This window comes from Phragmites australis, chromosome 6 (assembly GCF_958298935.1).
Source record: "Phragmites australis chromosome 6, lpPhrAust1.1, whole genome shotgun sequence".
Taxonomy (NCBI): Eukaryota; Viridiplantae; Streptophyta; class Magnoliopsida; order Poales; family Poaceae; genus Phragmites; species Phragmites australis.
In genome coordinates, this window is record NC_084926.1 from 37,112,620 (window position 1) to 37,135,097 (window position 22,478).

Consider the following 22,478-nt stretch of genomic DNA (forward strand, 5'->3'; position numbering starts at 1 on the left):
ATATCAGCACAACTTGTATGTATATATGGCATGTTTGGTTCGTGACACCAAGAAACTAGAACAAATATGAGCCATACCCAATAATGGGGCAGTGCCAAGATTTGGCCTAGAAAATGATGTTTTGTTTATGACCAAGCCAAATTTAGGATAGTACCAAAACTATGAGAATAACATGTGGGTTCATACATCACTATTTTTTATTTTCAAATATAGATAACATGGGTCTTGTTTTGTAGATTAAATCACAGGAACAACAAAAGTTCAAACATATCATAAATCGGATGGATGATTTAGAAAACATAATTTGGTTTAGAAAATATGACTGTTTAAAGGTCATACCTATAAAATGCAAAGCATTTATTACAACCAACAAGCAGATGACATATTAGCAGAGGACCATACATCAAGCAAGCAAATCCTGAGGGGACGTTTTGCTGGCTCGAATCTTGCCCAGCATCTCGACTACAGCTGGGTATGGCTAAATTTTTTAGAACATAGCCAAAGTGAGGCCTTGATCCAAGTGCAGGCCAAAATTTTGGGGCAAAGCTTGGCACACCAGGGCTCTAAACCAAACAACCACATAGTACTTTTCATTATTTATTGTTATTCTGATGCTTCCAACTTTTAAATTTGTTTTATTACTAGTTGTCAAAGTTTTCTTTTCATTTTCGCGTCTGATTTAGTAATTGGAGGGGACAATTTTTTCTTAAAAAAATGAGTCCCTAATCTGTTGGATTAAGAAGAGCTAATTGATTACATTGTTTATTATGGCATTTGACCACATCCCAGAGGATTTTACAGCTGTAAACATATGCGGATGCACAGAGTTTGATTTCTAGTATGTTCCTATCCTGTTCACGTTTTCGTGTCCCACAGTCTTCTGAAAAAGAAAGGTTTGTCCCTTTTACTTAAGAAAAATGACAGAAAAGACCCTAACCTTTGTCTGCATTTGTGGTTTTCTCTGATGTTGCTTTTTCGCTCACGTGCTCCAATTTGCAATGTCCCTTTTACTCAAGTACAGATTAGTTGTAACCATAAACGTTGTAATATCTCAAGTAAGGTTAAAAATAATTGTGTAGTCTTTTTTATATATATTTGACTGTCAGATAAAAAATGTACAGTGCTTCAAATTGTTATCAACTTGATATATATATATGTATATATATGTATCATTCGATATAACCAACTTAGAACATCCAACTACTTACAATTAAATATGTAAATACATAGCAATCATTCTTCCCTTCTTTAGATGTGATGGTAATTACTTCAATTTTTTTAAGTGACATATCTAAAATAAAAGACATCACTGATAAATCAACTTGATATCATAATCCTCCTTCGCAGAACGTACATACAATATAATAAATAACATAGCTGAGAAACGGATTTGCCCATCATCCACCACCAAATATCCACCACAAAAACAACACAGCGATGCACCACCTGCCAATCCATCACGGCCAGTCGAGTTCCAATTCGGGCTCCTCTCTCTCTCTCTCTCTTGAAAGTTGAAACCAGAATTCTAGGGCTATACCTGCCGTTCCAAAGAAGATGCAACGAGGCGGCATGCAGCAGCCAACCAGTCAAAGACGTTGCCGCCGCAGCCGAGAATAGAAAACCAAACACAGGGAAAAAATTTCCTAAAGGTCACCTAAATTTAGCCGTAGAGGATCCAGCGGAGCCGTGAAGTACGCTGCGCGGCGCATGCCCACCTCGTCCCGCTGGTGACGTGCCTCCCAACCCCGCCTCTGACCGAGGCTCGCGCCTCCCGTCTCTCGCCACCCCAACTACCCCTCCCGCACTTCACTCTTTCCAATTTTCCTTCTTCACTCGTTTTTTTTCTTAATCATAAAATATATTTATTTCTCTCATATTGATGGTCGGGAAAAGAGTATAAAAATCCTTGGCGTTCCTATCTCGTCAATCTGTTTTGCAAGTGGTTTTTTTCTCATGTGTTGAAAAGTTCATACGCGACCAAAGTAATCAATCTTACAAAAACTGGAAAAAGGAGAGGGGAAACCTGATTTTTTGTTGTATTTATAAGCAACCTTGAGAAAGCGATCGTTCCTGCCATTTCAACCTCCTCCTCGACTCGTCGTTCTCGCTCCTCTTCCTCACTGTTCGTCTCTTGCCACAACACCACTACTGCTAACACACACCAAACACCAGACCAAGAAGGAGAAAAAAAGAATTTTGATTGCAGTAGAATACTAGTTTGATCTCTCCTTGTTCGAGGTCAGTGCGCCGGGCAATAATGGTGGCCGTGGAGGCTGCGGCGGCGGCGGCGGCGGCGGCGGTGGAGGGCCCGATCCGGGCGGAGGCCAAGGTGGCGGTGGCGCCGGAGGTTGAGGCCAAGGTGGAGGTGGAGGTGAAGGGTGATGCCCCGGCGGCGGGGGTGGAGGAGGAGGAGAGGGAGTACAAGAGCGACATGAGGAAACTGGAGGAGCTCATGTCCAAGCTCAACCCCTGCGCGCAGGAGTTCGTGCCGTCGTCGCACCGCGCGGCGCCGGCGGCGAAGACGGGGGGAGGGGTGCTCTCCGCCGACGCGCCGGTGTTTGTGTCCGCCGCCGAGCACTTCGGCGCCGGCGGCGGACACCTGCAGAAGGGCGGCAACGGCGGTGGGAGCAGGGACTCCAGCAGCGACGGATCCAGCAACGGCGGCGGCGGCCACCCGCTGAATCGCCGGGTCGGTGAGCTATGAGTTTTGGTGGTTCTTTTACGGTTCTGTGCTACTACGCGGTTTGATTTGACGGGGGTTGGTCTTCGTTTGACCATTCTTTCCTGTGATCGCCGGAGGATTTGGTTATTTGCTTTGCGTATTGCGATCGGCTGAACTGATGGGGTTTTGGGCGATGGTGATCTTCTTCTTCGTCGCAGGATTTCTTTTTGCGCCCTTTTCTTGTTTTATCTTGTTAGAATCGAAGTTGAGCAGTGAGGGAGGGTTTATAATTTCGTTTTGTTATTGCTCTTTTACAAATCACTTGCAGAATCATCTTAGATTATGGTAGGGTGAACCTTTCCCCCAAAATATGTCAAATTGATCGTGTTAGTTTGTTAAGGAATTATTGATCGGTTCTAACCGGTGAATGTTGAATGATCTGCCGTAGTCGTACGGCGATTGCTGAGAATTTGATTCGTGAATCGATGTGATTGTGATGGGCTACTGTGCTTGATGCCAAACAATTGAATTTTGTGGATATCCATTTAACTTTTAAAATTTCATAATAAAAATGTTATGCTGCTGATGGTTGTGTGTACATTTATTGAATCTGGTTGTTCGATGACAAATTGACCTTGCCTTCCTGATAGCAGAGAAGGAATAGCTTCAACCAGGGGAGGTGGCGGATGGGAGGCAGACCGCGGCGGGCTGATAGGGAGGATAGTGTTCGGCGTACTGTCTATGTCTCTGACATTGATCAGCATGTAAGCGTACTAAAGAAAGTGGCATTTGAAATCTCTGTTACTTTATGATGGCATTTGAAAGCGTACTAAAAAAAATTACGCTGTTTAATTTTCTTCCTGTTGCTGCAGGTGACCGAACAGAAGCTTGCTGAAGTGTTCTCCACCTGTGGACAAGTAAGTTTTATGATGGCAGATGACAGTAACGGGGTTGACCTTCCATTTCCTTAAGAAACGTAGTACACAATTTTAATTTAGCTACTTTAGCTCTTGGTAGTAATATAACATGTTTGCCCAATGATCTTTTTGTACCTGTAGGTGGTAGATTGCCGTATCTGTGGTGACCCACATTCAGTCCTGCGTTTTGCCTTCATTGAGTTTGCTGATGATGGTAGGGTTCTTGAGACAATATTTCTCAGTTTACAATCTTGGGTAGAAACAAACAGTAATGGTGAAGCTCTCATTGTCTGCAGCTGGTGCAAGAGCAGCACTAACACTTGGGGGAACCATGCTTGGTTTTTATCCTGTTAGAGTTTTACCTTCTAAGACAGCGATTCTGCCTGTGAACCCTAAATTTCTTCCTCGGGTAAGTAGTTGATGATGATGTTACATACTTTTATTTAGATCAGATCTCATGCCCCAATTTTCTTTTCATGCAAAAAATTATGCTTAAGCTGTTTGTAATGCTCGTTATATACAGACGGAAGATGAGAAAGAACTTGTCTCCAGGACTGTATATTGTACTAACATAGATAAGAAGGTATGTGAGTCTATCTTTTTGGTTGTGCGTGTGGATGCGGACATGCGATTCTTAATTATACATAACATGCTAGTCTTGAAACTCTAAATTTCGTATTATATTTGATAATACTTCTATGCTCTCATAAAATTAAATTGCTCAAATTTGTTCAGGTCCAGTAAATGATATTAAGAGCATAATGGCTATCATTCTAGAATTATTCCTAAAATGCGTAATTCATTGTATTTGGTGATGAAACTCTATCGGGCGGATGGAAAACACTATTTCAATTTTTATTCATTGCGCTGAAAGAACATTTTAAATTCGAAGTAGGAACTAATAACTAAGTTTGGGACACAAAGTTGTTCAAATGGTACTTAAAGCAAGTTTATCAGTTTAAATAACTAATACAAAAGGGGAGGGTGAGACCGTACTGAATCAAAATACAGTATTGGTTAGTAAGAAAGGATACTTTATTAAGATTTTTTTTCCTTCTATAGTTTCTGTGCTACTTCTTCCAGCGTGTTCGGTGAATGCTGAACTTTGTGATTTCTTGCTGTGGTGATTGGTGAATGTGACATAAATGATTATTGATGAAGATAAAATTGGTTTGAAAGGTTAAGGTTTACAGTTTATGTGTTAATGTTCTATGCTCTTCTTATTTTTGTAGGTTACAGAGGATGATGTGAAGATTTTCTTTCAGAGTGTGTGTGGGAAGGTATGCCATAAAACTGTTGGTACTGGGAGTTGTTTCTAGTTTATTTGTATTCTTTTCTGAAATAGTTAGCACCTTAACTTTTTATTTAGGTTTCTCGGCTGAGGCTCCTTGGTGACTACGTGCACTCCACATGCATTGCTTTTGTTGAATTTGCTCAAGTAAGTAAAACAAAGTTTTTACTGTTGTATTTTGATGTAATGAAGATTTTAGTTAATCTTAAAGTGCTCCTGGTACATAATAATGGCTAAGGAGTGAGAATTATGTGAATCTCTGCGATTTCTCATGTGCAATACTGAAAAAGTTTCATAAACAATACCAATTGAAAAGGAAAACTCAAAGCGATTTTTGTATGGATAGATTTAATCATACTGAATTCGAACCGTTGTTGTATGTGTTGCACCAAATTTGATTATCTTGTTTCAGTCCAGATTTAGATGTTATTTTTAGCTTTTATTTCACTATATTTCTCTTTACCCTCAATTTTACTCAAACCTTTGTTTCTGTCCCTGAATTAGAAGAATCTTATTATTAGTTTCTGTCCGAGTAGGTAGGGAACTTTGGAAGTTCCAGATGTTGTGGCAATGCACAACGATAATACCTGCGAACTGGTCGAATCTGTTGGATACTGGATTCTAATTGCTTTCTATTTTACTTCTTCAAACTTTTTTCTGTGACATAGCTTCACTTGGGCAGCTTCTCTTTTTCCTGCTCCACTAGTCTTCCACTTCACACCTTACGATGCCTTCAGTACTGGAAATCTGTTTTAATTTTTTGTCCACTCGCTTTATACTGGTTATGTTTCATTGTAAGCATGGTACCTGGGTTGAATTTCCTTAGAAACACGCTACTCCGTACTTATATACTTGTCATTGTCAAGAACTTCACAAGCAGAATTTCTGTAGTCCACTAGAGCCTACTTTAATTGTGAAATACCTTCTTTTGTTTTATGTTAAGCGTATTGAGTAAAAACATGTTGCTGGCTCTATACATTCCTTTCTGCTCCCTTTATTTTTTGGTTAGTATATACAAGCATTTTTATTGATGCATAATGAAGGCCATTCCTACCCTTGACTTTGTTTTTATGCATTGTTTTTTACTCTCCCTTTACATGTTCTTTGCAGGCAGAAAGTGCAATTCTAGCCCTGAATTTCAGTGGCATGATGCTTGGCTCGCTCCCTATCAGGTAAACACCAGGCCAATTCACACTTATAGTTTCCTGCAATAGCATCGTGAGTAATCTCGTGATTGATCTTATTGTCATCGATTGCGCAGGGTGAGCCCTTCCAAGACTCCAGTCCGTCCGTGGTCCCCTCGCGTGATGTCCAACTGAGCCCGTACCCGTTCCAAGCCGTCGTCCTTGAGTGCCCCAGTACCTAGTCGTCGTAGGAAGCCAACTTGCTGCTAATATTCTTCTGTCGGAGACCCATCTCTGTTTCTTTTGCTCGGTATCCTTCTGTTAACTATGGATGGATGGATTCTTCTATAACAGCTTTCTCAGGCATCCGAAGAATGATGTCTATGCATTTCTTCTCTCTCTCTCTGGCAGAAGTTGCATTTCTTACTGATGTTGGTGGTGTTCTGGTCTTTTTCCGACTCACGTTTTGGGCTGGTATAATAGAACCCTGCTGCTATACGTTCGACAGAAGCGTACAGGGTTACGATCCTCATCCTGGTATCACGCAGTGGAAGCGCCAAATGATTCGGAGGTTTACGTTGCAGCTGCACAAGAGATCCATCCAGATCGTAACTCGGTCGTACAAGCTGATACTATGTGTAGCAATTTCCGATAGAACTCAGGCGTATGCAACTCTTTCGCTGCTGCCTACGACTCCAGTCGTGCCTGAGCGTTCGACATACGACTGCGCTCAGCTCGGCGGCAGGAGGTAGACGACGCATGTCGCAGATGAAAATACGTAGCAATCCACGGGCATGAAACGGAGGCACCAACCGTGAGAGGCAGGGGCAGCCCGGAAGCATCACCTGCTCGCTGAGGTATAGTTCCAGGGTCCCCCCGGGGAGGCGGGGCTTTAGGTGGGTAGGCCTTTCTCACAGCACAGGGACAAATGCAGCAACGCCGACACTTCCATTAAAAGGCGGTGGGTGGCGACGGCGGTGCCGACAGAGGTGGCGAAGGCTCCCTCTGCCACACGTGTTCGCCGGCCGAACGGTGGTGAGCCCCAGCCTGTTGCCGGCTAGTAGGAGAGTAGGGGCGGCGGCTGGGGAGGCGGACGAGTGTGCCCTCAACCGTTTTCAGAGTTGCAGTTGATCCGGTTCCCAGAACATGGTAGAAGAGCATTTTCATCGCAAGGCACTCAAAAATGGATGATCTATAGTCAGATCATACAAAGTACACGCTTATTATTGGATAAACAAAAACCATTGTTCCAGAATTTATTTCGGATCAGGCCTCAACAACCAGCACGTTCCTCTTGACATTTACATCAAGCACATAACCAAAATACTCCGACTTGAAAATTCCTCAGGAGTCCACTAGCACCGGCGAACTAGCTTACTACACATTTTCACCATTTGATGGGGCAAGTTATTCGTTGGACACCGGGAGCCTAGCCCGTGTTCTGCATACCGGCGGCGATGCCCTTCATGGTCAGGATCAGCGTGTCCTCCAGGCCCGGCGCGTACTCGCTCGCGGGGTTCAGCTGCACCAGCCCCGCGGGCAGGTTCTCGTCGGTGAACTCCTTCGACAGGGGCGCCGCCTGCGGGTTCACCTGGAAGCTGGGGTCGCGTATCCGCTTCAGGGTGTAGGCCTGGCAGACGTTCAAGGTGGTGATGTACGACTCACGTAGCCGCAGCCGTTGCTTCAGGTAAGGATCGCCTTCAAGGACGTCCTTGTGGCCGGCAACCTGTGGAGAATAGGCGATGGTTAGAATCAGATGCTAAGGCTAGTCAGTCAGACAGTCACTAGTGGGTTTCAAAAACCAATCGCTACCGCATGACTGTTTTCGGGGACCTGGTATTAGCCCCCCCTCCCCTTTCACCCCATAAATCTCCCCCTCTGCTAATATTTCCTTTTAGTTTGTCTCAAACTTCAAGATTGCAATAAGACCCTTCAAATTTTAAAAGTCAGAATGCCAAAAAAGCTTGGCGTTTTTGACCAGGAAACTGGACCCGGCCTTCCTCTGCTCCTAGGGCAAATTGCTGTCATTGAAACCTTGCTCACTGCATACTTGTCGGTGGTAAGTTGTGACAGTTGTAAGACATGGGGACATTCAGCAACTACATGACCTTCTGAAGACTCAAAATTAGTCCTAATGTCCTTTTTGTACTCTTATTAAGAAGTAGCAGCTTTCTTGACGAATGAAAACAGCTAAGTCATTCTTTCAGAATTCTGTCGTAAAAAAGTACAAATTTTTGAGGAAATATTTCAACAAAATGTTCCAGTTCATTTCATCTACAATTGAATGCGAGATGAACTAAACTCTGCAAGCACCACCAATGATAGTAACTGATTGCACTATATGTCCTACGGTATTCAGTTAAACGCGTGAAAGTCTTACTGCCTACATGTGGTTATATAAAGACAAAAATAGCTGAAATGCAAGCAAAACCAGATCTTGAAGAAGGAATATTAGAGCACTTTACCTGAAGGAGTAGCTCTTTTGTTTCCTCATAGTTCTTCCTCAACTGCTCTCCGAAGGATTGCAGATCTTCAGCCACTAGCAATTTGTCATATACAGCTGCAATTCCCGGGTCTCCCTTGGCGAAAACCATCTCAAGCAAGTCAAGGGTGACCCTGAAGAATGGCCACTCATTGTACATTTCTTTCAATGTATGAATGTTCCTGATGTCCTTCTGCATGATATGCTTGAACGCTGCGCCAAATCCAAGCCAAACAGGGAGATGAAACCTTGTTTGTGTCCAAGCAAATATCCATGGAATTGCACGGAGCGACTCTATTCCGCCACTAGGTTTCCTCTTTGATGGACGGCTACCAATATTCATCCTACCATATTCAGTCTCAGGTGTGGCCTGAAAGAACATATAATCGAGTTCAGTGTTATACGCATCATATCACAAGTTCACATACTCGTCCACCAACTTCTAGAACCAGCTTAACAGAAGGCATGCTGAATCACCATTCAGTGAGACATACATGCTTAATAAGAGAAACTAAAACAAAATGTTGAAGTCTTTTCATAATAGTGGTTCTCGATAGGTCAATGAATATGAATTTACTTGTATAACACCAATGTGTAATAATTAAAAATGACATACTACCTAGAAATGGGAGCATCTAATTAACCTTTCTCAAATTGACGCTTGTTTCCTTGAAGAGAGTTCTAGGATGTTTCAGTTAAACAAGATTTGCAGAAACCAGACATTTAACTTTTTTAAAGAAACAAATGATAGGGCTACAAATGTTTTACCTACACTTTTGAAATAAATAGCAACCTTATTGTTAGTGCTTTTTTTGGTACAGGTTAGGGTTTTTCTAGAAGCTTTGAAACAAATTACAGCATCATGCTTGTGCAAGTGCATAGTGTCGTGCTTGTAAGAATACTGGATACAGGTGAACCTACCGATCTGAAGTATTCAACAAAGCGTGGTTCTTGGAAGACAATTGATCGATATTCTTTAGTTGCCACAACAGCCATTTCATCCATCAGAGCACGCCATTCTGGCTTTGGGGAAATTGGAGGATGCATGCCATGCTCAAGAGTAGCTGCAGTGTAGCGCTGCAAAGTTCTAAAGCACAAAAGCTCCTCTCCAAAGGAGTGCTCAATAACCTCGCCTTGAACTGTTACACGAAGTGATCCATGTATTGTGTCTGGTGGCTGAGATAATATGGCCAGATGGGTGGGACCACCTCCTCTGCCAACTGTACCACCTCTTCCATGAAACATTGTCAACTTTACTCCATAATGCTTAGCCACCTTGATAAGCTCCTCTTGTGCTTTATACATTTGCCACGCTGCAGAGAGACGTCCAGCATCTTTACCAGAGTCCGAGTATCCAATCATGACCTCCTGCTTGCCATTAATCCTATTCATGTACCAGTCAATTGAAAAGAGTCGTGCTACAGCTGCTGGAGCTGCTTCAAGATCAGCAAGTTTCTCAAAGAGTGGAACAACTCTCAGTGGCTGTTTTACATGGCACTCCCGCTGTAAAAGCTCGACAGCAAGCACATCGGATGGGGCAGTTGCCATCGAGATGACATACGCGCCAAAACAATCTGCTGGGAGCTCTGCAAGGACATGAAATGTGCCTAAAACATCGGCAGTCTCTTCAGTCTGAGGAAGATCAGAACCAAACAATGGACGTTTGCCCCTCAGTTCAGACAATAGCCAATCCTGGCGTTTCTCCTCAGACCATTCCGCGTAGGATCCAATTCCAAGATGTGTAGTTATAGAATCAAGGACATCAGTGTGCCTATCAGATTCCTGCCTGATGTCAAGTTTCACAAGAGCGAGCCCAAAAGTTGACACTTGACGCAAGAAATCAAGAAGACTTCCGTCAGCTACAGGTTTGTCACCACAAGCACATAATGATCTATAACAGAGCTCAAGAGGCTCCAGAAACTGCAAGATAGAAGGTAATAATTAGATTACTATAAGTATGATGGTAACAATCACAAAAATGCATATCACATAAAAAGAACTAACCTGTTCAACATTAGTAAAAGTTGCCTCCTCTGGAATCTCAGAAATTCCAGTTGTCAATAAATGACGAGAACGTTCACGTGTATAGTACAATTTATCCCTGACATCACCTAGTATGACACGATAAGGTTCATTTGGAGGAACTTGCTTCCAGAATTCTGCAAGAACAACATTCAATTAGTAATATAGGCATTTCAGCAAATGCAGTAAGTGAATATAGATCATTCACTCTACTCAAGAATGTATGGTCTTACGTCCAAGCTGCTGACTGAGGCACTGTTTGGTATTGCAGTAGTTTTTCAAAATCACTTATTTATTTCTAATTTTGGATGCAATTGTTAGCTGGAAACATCCATTTTGGGTTTGTAACAGCAAAAATCTCATTAAATTGGAAATCATTCGTCTAACTAACTAGATTCCACAGCACACTGCAGCACAACACAACAACTACAAATACACCCTAAAATACATCCTAAAAGGAGTAAACAAACTGAGGGCACAAATATTGAGATTGAAATAGTCAACATAGTGATGCATCCATGAAAGGACATAAAAATATAAAAGATCTAAGTCCACCACAATTATAGTCCAATAGATTGATGATTCTGATAAAAGAGGTTTGCAGCCTCCAGAATATATGTCATCCCTTCTGTTTCACCTAGCTTTGCTACAATGTATTAACTTGAAATTTTTTCTTCAAACTTCAAATTTTAGCTGATCTGGTCTAACATATGCAGTTTCCGAATTATCTAATGAATTCGACCTTGGTGATGTATCCAAACAATATACTCCCTCCGCTCTTTTATGTTTGCAGTTTTAGCGCTTCAAAAGTGTTCTTCTTTGTTTGCAGTTATAGGACTTCAAGAAGAGACATAGTTATATGTACCTGTCTCATTTAATGCATGATACAATTTACTAGGCTAAACTCCTTTGTCTATTGGTCACAATAGGTGATTGAGAAGACAAACTAATTAAATGAGGTAGGAAAAGACATAACTTTAGTAGATTGATTGGCCTTTTCTTAATACTTGTGCCCAAGTCTAAAACTACAAACATAAAAGAACAGAGGGAGTATTAAAGTGTATTGGGCACTTAGCATGCACATTTTTGTAGTGCAAAAGAACGGATGTATAATCTTGAAGTGCATGCCAAGTGTGCTAAGTTCAAAAGTACAGAGAGTCAAGATGTAATTTGCCCTTATACATAATCCTATGATGGACCACTGATAAAACAAGAATAAAAAAGGGCATACTTTAAAGGTTATTTGTTCGCACAGTTTTCAGATCAGAACTCTCATTTAAGTGAATAAATACACATGTCAAAAGCAAAGGAAGAAAGATAATCCATTGTTCTTTTAGAATAATAAGCTAATCAACAGATATGCAAATTAATACAAATTCCCTTGTTAGCACAAATTACAGTTCTGTTACCTATATAGTGCTTTGCAGCTTTTCTTGAAGAGCGATGTAATTCATCTGCACGGACCCGAAGTTCATCACTGCAGCGCCACATAGAGAGCTAGAATAGCATATTAGTTGTTAGCACAGGGGAACAGACATTGTTGAAGCACTTTTCATGTAAGGGAAGTATTTTTGATATTACAATACCTCAAACATTAGATCTTCTATCTGGGAGAAGTACAACTTAGCAGCCATCATTCTCGCTAACAAGCATACATCCCGTGTAACCTCTGGTGTAACTCTTGGGTTTCCTAGAAAACAATACATTATGGGAAGTTCTGAACTGTTTTTCTACAGCCAGTAGGCAAAAACGAGGAAGGAAAGTTCTATCCAAAATATTTGCACATGTAATGTGCAAAAAGAAATCTTAGTTGCCTTAAAAATTGGAGAATAAGTAGCCAATTACTAGGAGAATTGATGTCACAATGACAGTTACAAGGCCCAAGCAACAAATTTCTGTTACACATACGACTACAGTCTGGAAAATTTAAAAATATTCAAACTTTTTTTGAGCAAAAACTCTTCAACAAAGCATGATTTTTTTTTCCAAACAATATTTCTGTATAAATTGGCATATGAAAAATGAGAAGGTACCATCACGGTCACCACCCATCCAGGAAGAGAACTGAATGAGAGGAGCATTGTAAGGGAGACGCTCATTGATCCCAATATTTTTTAGAGCAGTGTCAATACGGCGCAAGAATTTTGGTACGCCCTTCCATATAGTTTCATGGAAGTAACTCATTCCAGCACGCATTTCATCTTGAGGAGCGGGAGGGGTCCTACGGATTTCATCAGTTCTGAAAGCAGCCTGAATCTGTGAAGTGTATAAAACAACAAATCAGCAAAAGCACGTCAGGAACAGAACAGTCGGGAAAAAACACAAGTCATTCCTAGGGATGGCGATTCTACCTATGGGCTCGGGTACCCACAGTACTGCGCCCAACGGGCACGAACATGAGTCTGATTTTTTTTTTTTTTTGCCCACGGGCACCACGGGTCGGGTACGGGTTTTAAAGTTTACCCATAGGTATCCATGGATATACCCGATATGGAATGTTGGCCAAGCCAATCCACTGTCCATTGCTAACCTAGCCTAGTCCAATACCCCACCGGCCCACGCCTGCCCACCCACCCAAGTACCCAACCCCCACCCCCATCCTCACGAACCCGCCCCCACCGGGCCACCCCCATCCCCAACCCCGCTCCTAGCCACCCGCTGCCCACCCACACCCCTCCCCTAGCCACCCGCCAATGCCCGCTTGCTCCCGCAGTCGCTGCCCACCCGCACCCATTCCCTAGCCGGCCGCCGTCGCCAACTCGCGTCCCGCACCCACCTAGCCGGCCCGCGCAAGCCGCCCGCCCGCACCTCACTGCCGTCACCCGCCCGCGACTCCCCCCTAGCCGGCCACCGCCGCTCACTCGCGTCACCACCCACCCGTGCCCGCCACCGCCGCCCACCCACGCCCCTTCCCCAGCCGGCCGTTGTCGCCAGTTCGCATCCCGCTTGCGCCTCGCTACCGTTGCCAGCCCCCGCTTCTCCCCCAGCCGGCTGCCGCTACCCACCTGTGCCTCACCGCCGCCGCACGCCCACATTCCGCCCCCAACCGGCTGCCACTGCCCACCCGCGCCTTGCCATCGCCGTCGTAGAGCGCAGATCCATCGCAGAGTGATCAAATTGGTACCCGCAGGCAACCCGACGGGTTTTGGATACCCAGCAGGCATGGGCACGGGTATGGAATTTTGCCCATCACCCTTCACAGGCGCGGGTCGGGTCAAATGATTCGGGTGGCGGGTCGGGTCAGATGATTCGGGTGGCGGGTCGGGTACGGATTTGCTTCGCCCATACCCGACCCGACCCGTTGCCATCCCTAGTCATTTCCACATAGATATTACCTTGGATGTACTGATAATATGGTAACAAGTTGAATTTAGATTTTCACTGCAATTGTCTGACTGAAAATGAATACATGATCATAACTCAATTGTTTACATACATCATATACAACGTGCACTCTTAACTGAATTTACCATAATAAATATCAGGTGATCTTCTTCAACAGTGAAAAGGAGGAACATAATGACATACACTATGAAATGGGCAGCTCCAGAACACAGATCTGACTAGTGATTAATACACATATGATTAAATTATAAACTTAAATGCATTAGCTAATAGCTTTCCCCAGATCTAACTAATGACTAATACACAAGTGATTAATGCATGAACTTTCTGAACACAATAGCTAACAGCATCTGAGGATACAGCAATACTAAATACTTCTGAGCTCTGATCATACAAATACAAAGTCCACCGTTCTCTTCAAAGCATTTTATTCAGTTCTTTCATAAACTAAGACTAGAACATCAGATAATTAAACTGTAGTGCCATGTGAAAAAAGTTTGCAGTAATACAGAATCATATTTTCAACAGACAATAGATTACTAGAATATTTGTCAAGGCGTGCCTTTTATCAACTGTAGCATCGTAACTACCTCCGTTGTACATATTTGACTATTTTCTGTAATTTTACCTTGTTGTGTTCAAATATAGAAGAATTTAACAAAATAACACTTTAAAAAATGTAGATACAATCAAGATATAGTTTCGTTTGAAATATTCAATGGCAACTAAGTTAGAGCAAAATTAGTGTGCTCTTCAACGAATTGATTTCACAAGTTTGACAGCTACCTCTGATAACAAGTTAGAGCAAAAATCTGTATGATAAACAATCATCCCTATAATTCCACATGGAAAACATTGTAGTGGCAGAGCACCCAGAGAACCTTCCAACTTCTGCAAAAACCTAGCCTCCTGTTGGTGGTATCATCAACTAATCTATATTGGGCATATCTTCTTGCTTTTTTTCTTTTCAAGAGAAGAAATTAAACCTCTATTGTACATATTTGACCACTTTCTTCCGTTCACCTTATCTTGTTCAAGGTAGTACGCATCCAATAAACTGAAACTAAAATAACGGTGTATAGGCTATGGAGATATATATCTAGCCAAATGATTTGGCAGGATCTCGGAAAATGACAGGCACCACATAGATAAAGAGACAAAAGAAAAAATAATATGCAACATCAGCTAATTTGTCTTTTAGGAGCGGGACCAAATTCTAATAACAATAGTTGGAGATGCCTATGCTCTAGCATGAGAATATTTGCAGGATCACTCATGAAACCCAGAGCCCCAGACATCATTAGAAAAAAAAAATAGCCGTAGAGATGATTATCAGTTAAACAATGAAAACCTATTTTTAATTAGAAAATAATTGAATGATCAGAAGATTGTGGTGGACACTTGATGTATACTGAAACGCCATGATTGACATCCCTTATACTTTTTTCATCTCAAGTTGTCAAGTCGAGATCTTTTACCTCCCTCTGAAGAGCCTCATCAAGCTCCTGCTTGTCATCAGCAGTGATGTCCTTGGCATACAACTGCCTCAGGCAATTCCGGATCCTGCAAAACAAAATCAAGTCAACACCAGAAAACATGTAGCATTTCCTCCCACGCGCATGGGAGCAAGGTAGATAGACCAAACGAACTGTACTGCAGTAGTAACCCATTGTCCGCACCTGCCGTGCTTCTGGAGCAGGGACCTCCTGACAGACTGCGTGGGATGCGCGGTGAAGACGAGGTCGACGGTCTGGTTCTTAAGCGCGTCGAACACCTCCTCACGCGACTTGCCGAGCTGCGAGACGAGTCGCTTGAGCGTCTCCTCGATGTCGGACTCGGTGGGCGCGGAAGCCTCGTCGGCGAAGTCCCCGCGCTTGAGCTTGATCCGTCGCCTGTGCGCGATCTGCACCTCCTCGGCGAGGTTGGCGAGGTTGAGCATGTGCGAGAAGGAGCTGGCGACGACGATGGAGTCCCCGGGCGGCAGGCTGGTGAGTTTGCTCCCGAGCTCGCCGAGCCGCGCCTCGTCGCGGTCGTTCTCGTACTCCGCCGAGAGCTCGTAGCACTCCTGCACCTGTTCGCACGAAGAAGCCAACGAATCAAACGCCCGGATCTGGGACTCGGAGCGAGCCGGAGGCGACGAGAGGGGATCGATCGGGGCGTACGAATTCGCGGAGTTGCGAGCCGTGCAGGTCCTGGAGGATGTCGAGGAAGCGGTCGACGAGGAGGGCGTCGTACTCGACGAGCTTGTCGTCCTCGGAGACCTTGCCTGGGGCCAGAAGCCGCAGCTGCGCGTCGATCGACTGGTGCCGCTCCATCGGCGCCTTCCCCGCCATCGCGGCCCCGCGCGCGGAACCCGACCGAATCAAATCCGCGCCGGGCTGCGCAGCGATTCCGCCCGCCCGCACTCCCGCGGCTGGTGTGAGAGTGGAGTGTGGCGGCGGCGGCCCGTCGAAGCGCGGCGGCGGCAGAGGAGGTGGGGGATGCGCGCGGAGTCGACGATGGATGGGGTAGTCGTGCGCCTATTTGTACTGGAGGGTGGTGGCGACCTGATTGGTGGGCCCAGGTCTGGAGAATTTTATGTTTGCAGTGTGTCACGTCTCTCACGGGGTGATGCCTTGAGCCCGACAATTAAGAAATGGATTAGTGTTAAATTAGACAAATGGATGGTTGAAATATCTCGTGTGGAGTTGCATTTCGATATGTTGATGGACAGTAGCTTTGCGGATTGATTCCTGTGATATTGAGATTTTGCGATGTTAGTTTTCCCAAAAAGTTTATAGATTCATCCGTGGAGTTCTCCATAGGAATCGCTTAGATAACTTCTTAGTTTCCAAGACACAGGTAGCAAACCTTTCTAAATCTTCGAGTTTCCTCTGTATTTTGTTTTCTTTAAAGTTCAGACGTCTCCGAAATTGTCACTCCATCCCAACCACTCGTATACTTTACTCGACTATTCAGGTTGGCGCCGTCCAAAGAATTTTTTTTTTACTCAACAATTAATCGCCACCTCCAAGAAATATCTTAATGGTCCAAGCTAAACAAACAGCCGATCCCATATTGTGTTCCTCGCAGTAATCTCAAGAGGATCCGAACTTGGCATGTAAAAGCTGTGACGAATTCATGAAATGTGCCTGAATCTGGACACAGAAATCGCGAGCCCCATGCCCTGGCTGCGAGCCATTGACATTGCCATTGCCATAATAGTTTGGGATGGAGCTTAGATGGCTCATGTAAATTGTGGTCTTGATGAGGGCTTATGTGCAAAAGGGCGCCCTTATTCCATAATTCCAGAGTCTGCGGAGGTTTGATGTTCCAATGGCCGGATCTGAGGGGAAGCGATGGGATCTGCCACCCCCGCCTGCTGCCCGCTTCTAGCGATCGGCGATCGCCTATGGGGGCAGGCGCCATCTGGCATATCTCTCTCACTCTCATCTACGTGTCAACCGCTGCGAGCTCTGGTACGTAGCGGATGGCGACAGGTATAAAATATAGCACATCAAAGAAAGATTAGCAAGCAGCTTTATTTCGAGATTAAATATTGTTCCGGCTTCTACACCCGTAAAATATTGATGCACCAAACCATTATAAAAGTAAAAGGAGAAAAAAAAAAGAGAAAAAATTAAAATTAGGTGTGTACAAAAATAACACTGAGATTCAAGGGGCACCTCGGCGGATAGGCAGCGGGAGCATCTTGCCTCGTTGGCCACCGCGGCGAATGTGTGCCTGCCAAGGGGCACCTCGGCTGGCAGCTACAACCTCGCGAGGCCATAGAACCACCATGCCACCATAGATCTAGACCACCATCACGCAAATCATGATGCCACTGCACGGATCTCAGCCGGCACACATGTACCTCGACACCACCGTGCCGGCCGCCATTGCACCGATTTCTACAATGACCATGTACTACCACAAACAACTATGAACACCGTGTGGACCTAGGAGGAGGAGAGAGGGTGGAAGAAGAAAAAGGAGGGAAAAGAGGATGGCATGTGCCGCCATGGCCAGTGATGGTGATGGGAGCGAGGTGAAGAGGATCCTGAGCTAGATGGGAGAGGTCGGCCCTTTTTATTAGTATTTGTTTCCATCACGATTGTGTGATGCACAAGTGTTAAATAAGATAGTCTTGTTAAAAAATTATGTCAAATCATGACCAAAGCCGTTCAAATGTTACTGAATTCGGTATGACGAGGCGAGCATTAAAAGACCAAACATGTTCTTGAGCACAAACCACATGCCCCTGGTCTCTTGATGTTGCACCTTTGCATAGGTGAACGCATGAATATATCCGTCGGTTAGCATTTGTAAGCAAACATGTCCGGCCCCCTTTGTTAGCTAGCATGATCCATGCTTCCAATAATCACCTCAAAGTAATATATCCTGGGCATTGGGGTATATTATCGATCGACTTATCGTGATACTTTTGTCCACTATATTAAGTAGTATTTAAGTACGCAGGAGATCACACCATTGACCAACCTATATCGGTGTCACCAATCGTGAGGCATAAATACTAGTATATTGGGAGGAGGAAGGATCCCTTTTCGCCTTTCCCGTGATCTACAGCGACAAGCAAGCTGTTGCATATGTACACATCTTCGTCTCCTCAGTCCTCACGCCTCTTGACTTTCTGCTCGCTGGTCCCGTTCCTTTGGAAGTTTCTTAGTTCCAATTTTTTTTCTCCATGTTCAAAGCACCAAGCGTGCGTGCGTGCGTTGAAGAACGATTGTTTGGGTCTATGTGGATGACATCGATGTTGGAAAATAAAGAGGAATGTGCAGATGGCATTGTCCCCTATAATTCGGATGTGCAAGAGGGGAAAGAAACATTTGTGTCTTCTTCTCCATCACCTAAATTAATATGCAGAGGAAAAAAAAGGAAAGGTGAGTTGGAATTCTGGTCGTGACCAGTTGCAAGAAGCATGCATGCTTCTAACTCTATGCGTCACTGTCGTCTTTCCCTGTCATTCCCGCATAAGAATGGATATTCTTCTCCCACCATCTTTGATCTTCACAACTCCCATTGGCTCAGTTGCGCTTTCAAGTGACAGTGCATTTGGGCAAGAAAGGGAATAGTGTTCCTCTCATGGTTAGCTCATTAGTATTATATAGGAGTATTATTATATATGCACTATGTATACTTAGTAGTAAGTACCATGGGAACAATAACTAGGTGTATTCTTCTCCTTTTGAAATGAATGGTAGAGCTCTGCCCTTTTTTTCTTTTAAAAAATAAGAAGATGGTGAAAAGAAATATAAAACATTGATTGGCTGGAGCTGGACCGAGGCCTACTGGTCATACCTGCAATTAAATCACAATAGATTATTAGCAAGAGCTGTCGAATTTGATACTTGTTCTATGTGCCCGTACAAAGAAGCTCCGTATCTCCGATCTTTAGTAGACACTGAATAAGTACATATGTGTGGTAGTGTGAGTATAGACGCATGTTGTATTAGGATCTTAAAAAAAAGAAGCTATATCTAGAACATGATGAGAGGATATTGATGAGAGAGTTTATATTTTTATATATGATGAATGAACATGATAAGAGGATATGTCTATTAGGGAGACACATCTTCCCAATAGATATAATTCTTGGTAATTGATTATATAATTATATCTAGAAGATATCTATTTATAACACTCCCCCTTGATCAATTATTCTACTTGTAAACTTCTTGTTAAAAATTCCTCTAAAAACTCTGTGGGAAAAATGAGGGGAAAATAACATGTTATTATGTTGATATGTTAATATGCCATTAAAACTCCTTTAAAACCTAATGAGAAATGTATGGAGAAAATGATATGGCTTATATTGGTTATTGTCTCATTGTAAGCTCATATGAGAAATCTAGATAGGAAAAACTCATTTGGTGAGTTTAGAGAATAATAATTGTGATCTATAGATCATATTAAAACCTTTGAAAAAACTCTTAGAAAAATAGGAGGAATAATAGTGATATGCTGTTAAAACTCATTTAAAATCCAGTGAGAAAATAAGAAAAAAATATTACAATATATATTAATTATTGTCTCTTTATAAACTCATATGAGAAAACCTTTAAAAGTAAAAACCCATAAGCAAGGTTAGAGAACAATAGATAGTCTTTGATATATACTTTAAAAATTCCGAAAGGAAAAATAAGAGATATGACATATGATTTTGTGTCGATATTGTCTCATTAAAAACCTTATATGAGAAACCGTATAGGAAAAACTCATAAAGGAAAAGAGTGTAATATAACTATGAATAGGTTATTATTTAGGGATCAACTCTTCCTGAACCTTGCAGATCTCGTAGTCGTCGTATACCAATTCCACAAATACATTTTAAAATATGAAAGTTGGTAAGGACTTAGTAAATTAATCAACGAGATTATCACATGGTTTAGTTTGTAAGATGTTTATCTCCTTATTACGAGGATAGAACAATTTAGGAGCAACATGTTTGGTTATATTACTCTTTATGTAACCTGTTTATATTTGAGCAATGCATGCTAACTTATCTTCATAGATAATGGTTGGTAATTTAATAGAATCAATACCACATGATGTATGTATTTTATCATTCTGCAAAGCTATACACATGTATGTGATGTTTCAGAATGATAGGTAAAAATAGCCACTGGAATCTGTTTTGATAACTCCTATGAGATGGTTATATCACCATAAAATCAGCCTGTGATCTGGTGTTATGGTGTCAGTTATATAGCCAAAATCTGGATATTCTACTATGATCATAAATTGATTTTTCTGATAGAAAAAACTAGATCTTTGGTACCATAAAGATATTTATGGATATCTTCTTTGACTCCTGCCTAATGACCTTGTTAGAGGTGCGTTATTTAAGCTAGCAAGTTATGTACAAATGCAATATCAGATCCGTTGTAATTTGTAAGATACATGAGCCCTTTGATGGCACTAAAATATAGAACTTTAGTTTCAATATCTTTTCAATATCAATCCAATGTATGAATGGATCTTGATTCATATTTAGGGATTAAATGGCCATAACTGCTTTGATGTATATGATTGTCCGATATCATTTGTATATTGATAGATAACTATTTCTGAAGGAATATGCTTAAGTTGTAGACTTAACCAAAATTTGGTTTTAACCAAATTATTCATCTCAAATTTCGTTTTTAAGATGATTACATATTTTGTCGTATGTGGTTTGGAGATGATACAAAATCCAATTAGGATTTCATTATGAATGCACATATGTAATCATTGTGGTTGGAATAACCTTTCTGTGGAATAAACATATTTAGTTAGTTGTACTACAATTAACTTAACAGTTTGAAGTCATAAAGTGACTTTAAGTTGTACACAATATATATTGCGATTGGTATTTAGATTCATAATGTGAAGTCCATTAGGGACTTATATATCTGAATCTATCTATTTTATTTGATCCGCCAATGATATTGAATGTGAGAATATAATTTTCACACATACTATGGGGTATGTAGCATCGTAATTGATGCTGGGTCTCTGCGTGAACCCTTGTACTACAAGCCTCGCTATTTCACCATCTTATGGATAAAAAACTATTTTGTATCCCATAGGGGAGACAATTGAAGGTGTAGGTATTACTTTTATGAATACCTTTTTTTTAAGCGAGTACAATTCTACCTCAATTACTTCCTTCTATTTGATCTAGTCCGAGTGCTTGAGGCACCATACTATGGCCATAGACTTTAGCCTAATCCAATTGAAGATCTTATGCAATTTTCAAGGAGAAATTATTTGTTGATAATTTATAGTCTTTGGTATCGATTGATTCTATGGAATCAATATAATTTATGAAAATATTATCCTTTTTAACTCCATATATTTCCTAAAATAATAGAGTTAGGGTGTTCCCATGACCCAACGTCTGAATTTGTGTATATATTTGTGCATGGCATACGGATGCTGAATATTCATAGGCGTTTGAATATTGAATATCCATAAGGTGTCTATCAACTTGATGTTGATTTGTATTTACAGTTATGGAGGAGTAATTCCTCAGTTTCCGCGGTAGCTTGCAAGAAGCTTTATCCTTTATGATCATACTCCTCCTCCTCTTATTTTGATTTGGGAGTTGAGTGGCTTTGTTTGATACCTCTACTCTTTCTGTCATGTTCATAGTAGGTATATTGGATTTGGTGATACCTTTGTTGTTAGTAAATGCATCTTTCAGGTTATTTGTAATATATTGCAAATACAAGATGTTCTGAATAAAGATTGAAATCATAGGTACATGGATATGAGGAATGAATATGAACATGTGTGACGTTCTCTTATAATTCCTGGCATTCTTTATGGTATTAATCTCCTCCTAATATCTAAAATTATCCACAAAATATTATGAGCATACGAGCAATGAATAAGTCCATTATGAGAGACTCGAGATATTATATGATAGACGGATAATTATACCTCTTTGGATCACCAATGCCCTATGATGTATGATGTTATGTGGTGATATCGGTACGTGTATAACGTAACCAATTCATAGATGGAAAATACTTGGTTGAGATCAAATTTTCACGTATTAACTATAACGGAGGGTACCATATGATTGTAGTTGGATGAATTTGGTTTAATAATATGATGTGTAAAGCTGCATGTCACCAACAAGATATTG

General features: G+C 42.0%; 2 protein-coding genes across 2 annotated transcripts; one reads left to right on the plus strand and one right to left on the minus strand.

The window, feature by feature from the left end:
- Positions 1-1,929: 1,929 nt before the first annotated feature.
- LOC133922349 (polyadenylate-binding protein-interacting protein 8-like) lies at positions 1,930-6,407 on the plus strand. Its single transcript, XM_062367644.1, has 10 exons — positions 1,930-2,689; positions 3,316-3,426; positions 3,535-3,579; positions 3,721-3,793; positions 3,876-3,988; positions 4,103-4,162; positions 4,812-4,859; positions 4,949-5,017; positions 5,981-6,042; positions 6,132-6,407. Exons 1-10 carry the CDS (start codon positions 2,258-2,260, stop codon positions 6,187-6,189), a joined length of 1,071 nt encoding a protein of 356 aa, XP_062223628.1. The 5' UTR covers positions 1,930-2,257; the 3' UTR covers positions 6,190-6,407.
- A 790-nt stretch (positions 6,408-7,197) lies between these two features.
- LOC133922348 (phosphoenolpyruvate carboxylase 1) lies at positions 7,198-16,349 on the minus strand. Its single transcript, XM_062367643.1, has 10 exons — positions 16,006-16,349; positions 15,523-15,914; positions 15,322-15,406; positions 12,532-12,754; positions 12,085-12,188; positions 11,908-11,995; positions 10,481-10,635; positions 9,398-10,396; positions 8,460-8,846; positions 7,198-7,720 (listed from the first exon to the last, which is right to left on the minus strand). The coding sequence occupies exons 1-10, from the start codon at positions 16,174-16,176 to the stop codon at positions 7,424-7,426; spliced, it is 2,901 nt and encodes a 966-aa protein (XP_062223627.1). The 5' UTR covers positions 16,177-16,349; the 3' UTR covers positions 7,198-7,423.
- Between the last annotated feature and the right edge of the window lie 6,129 nt (positions 16,350-22,478).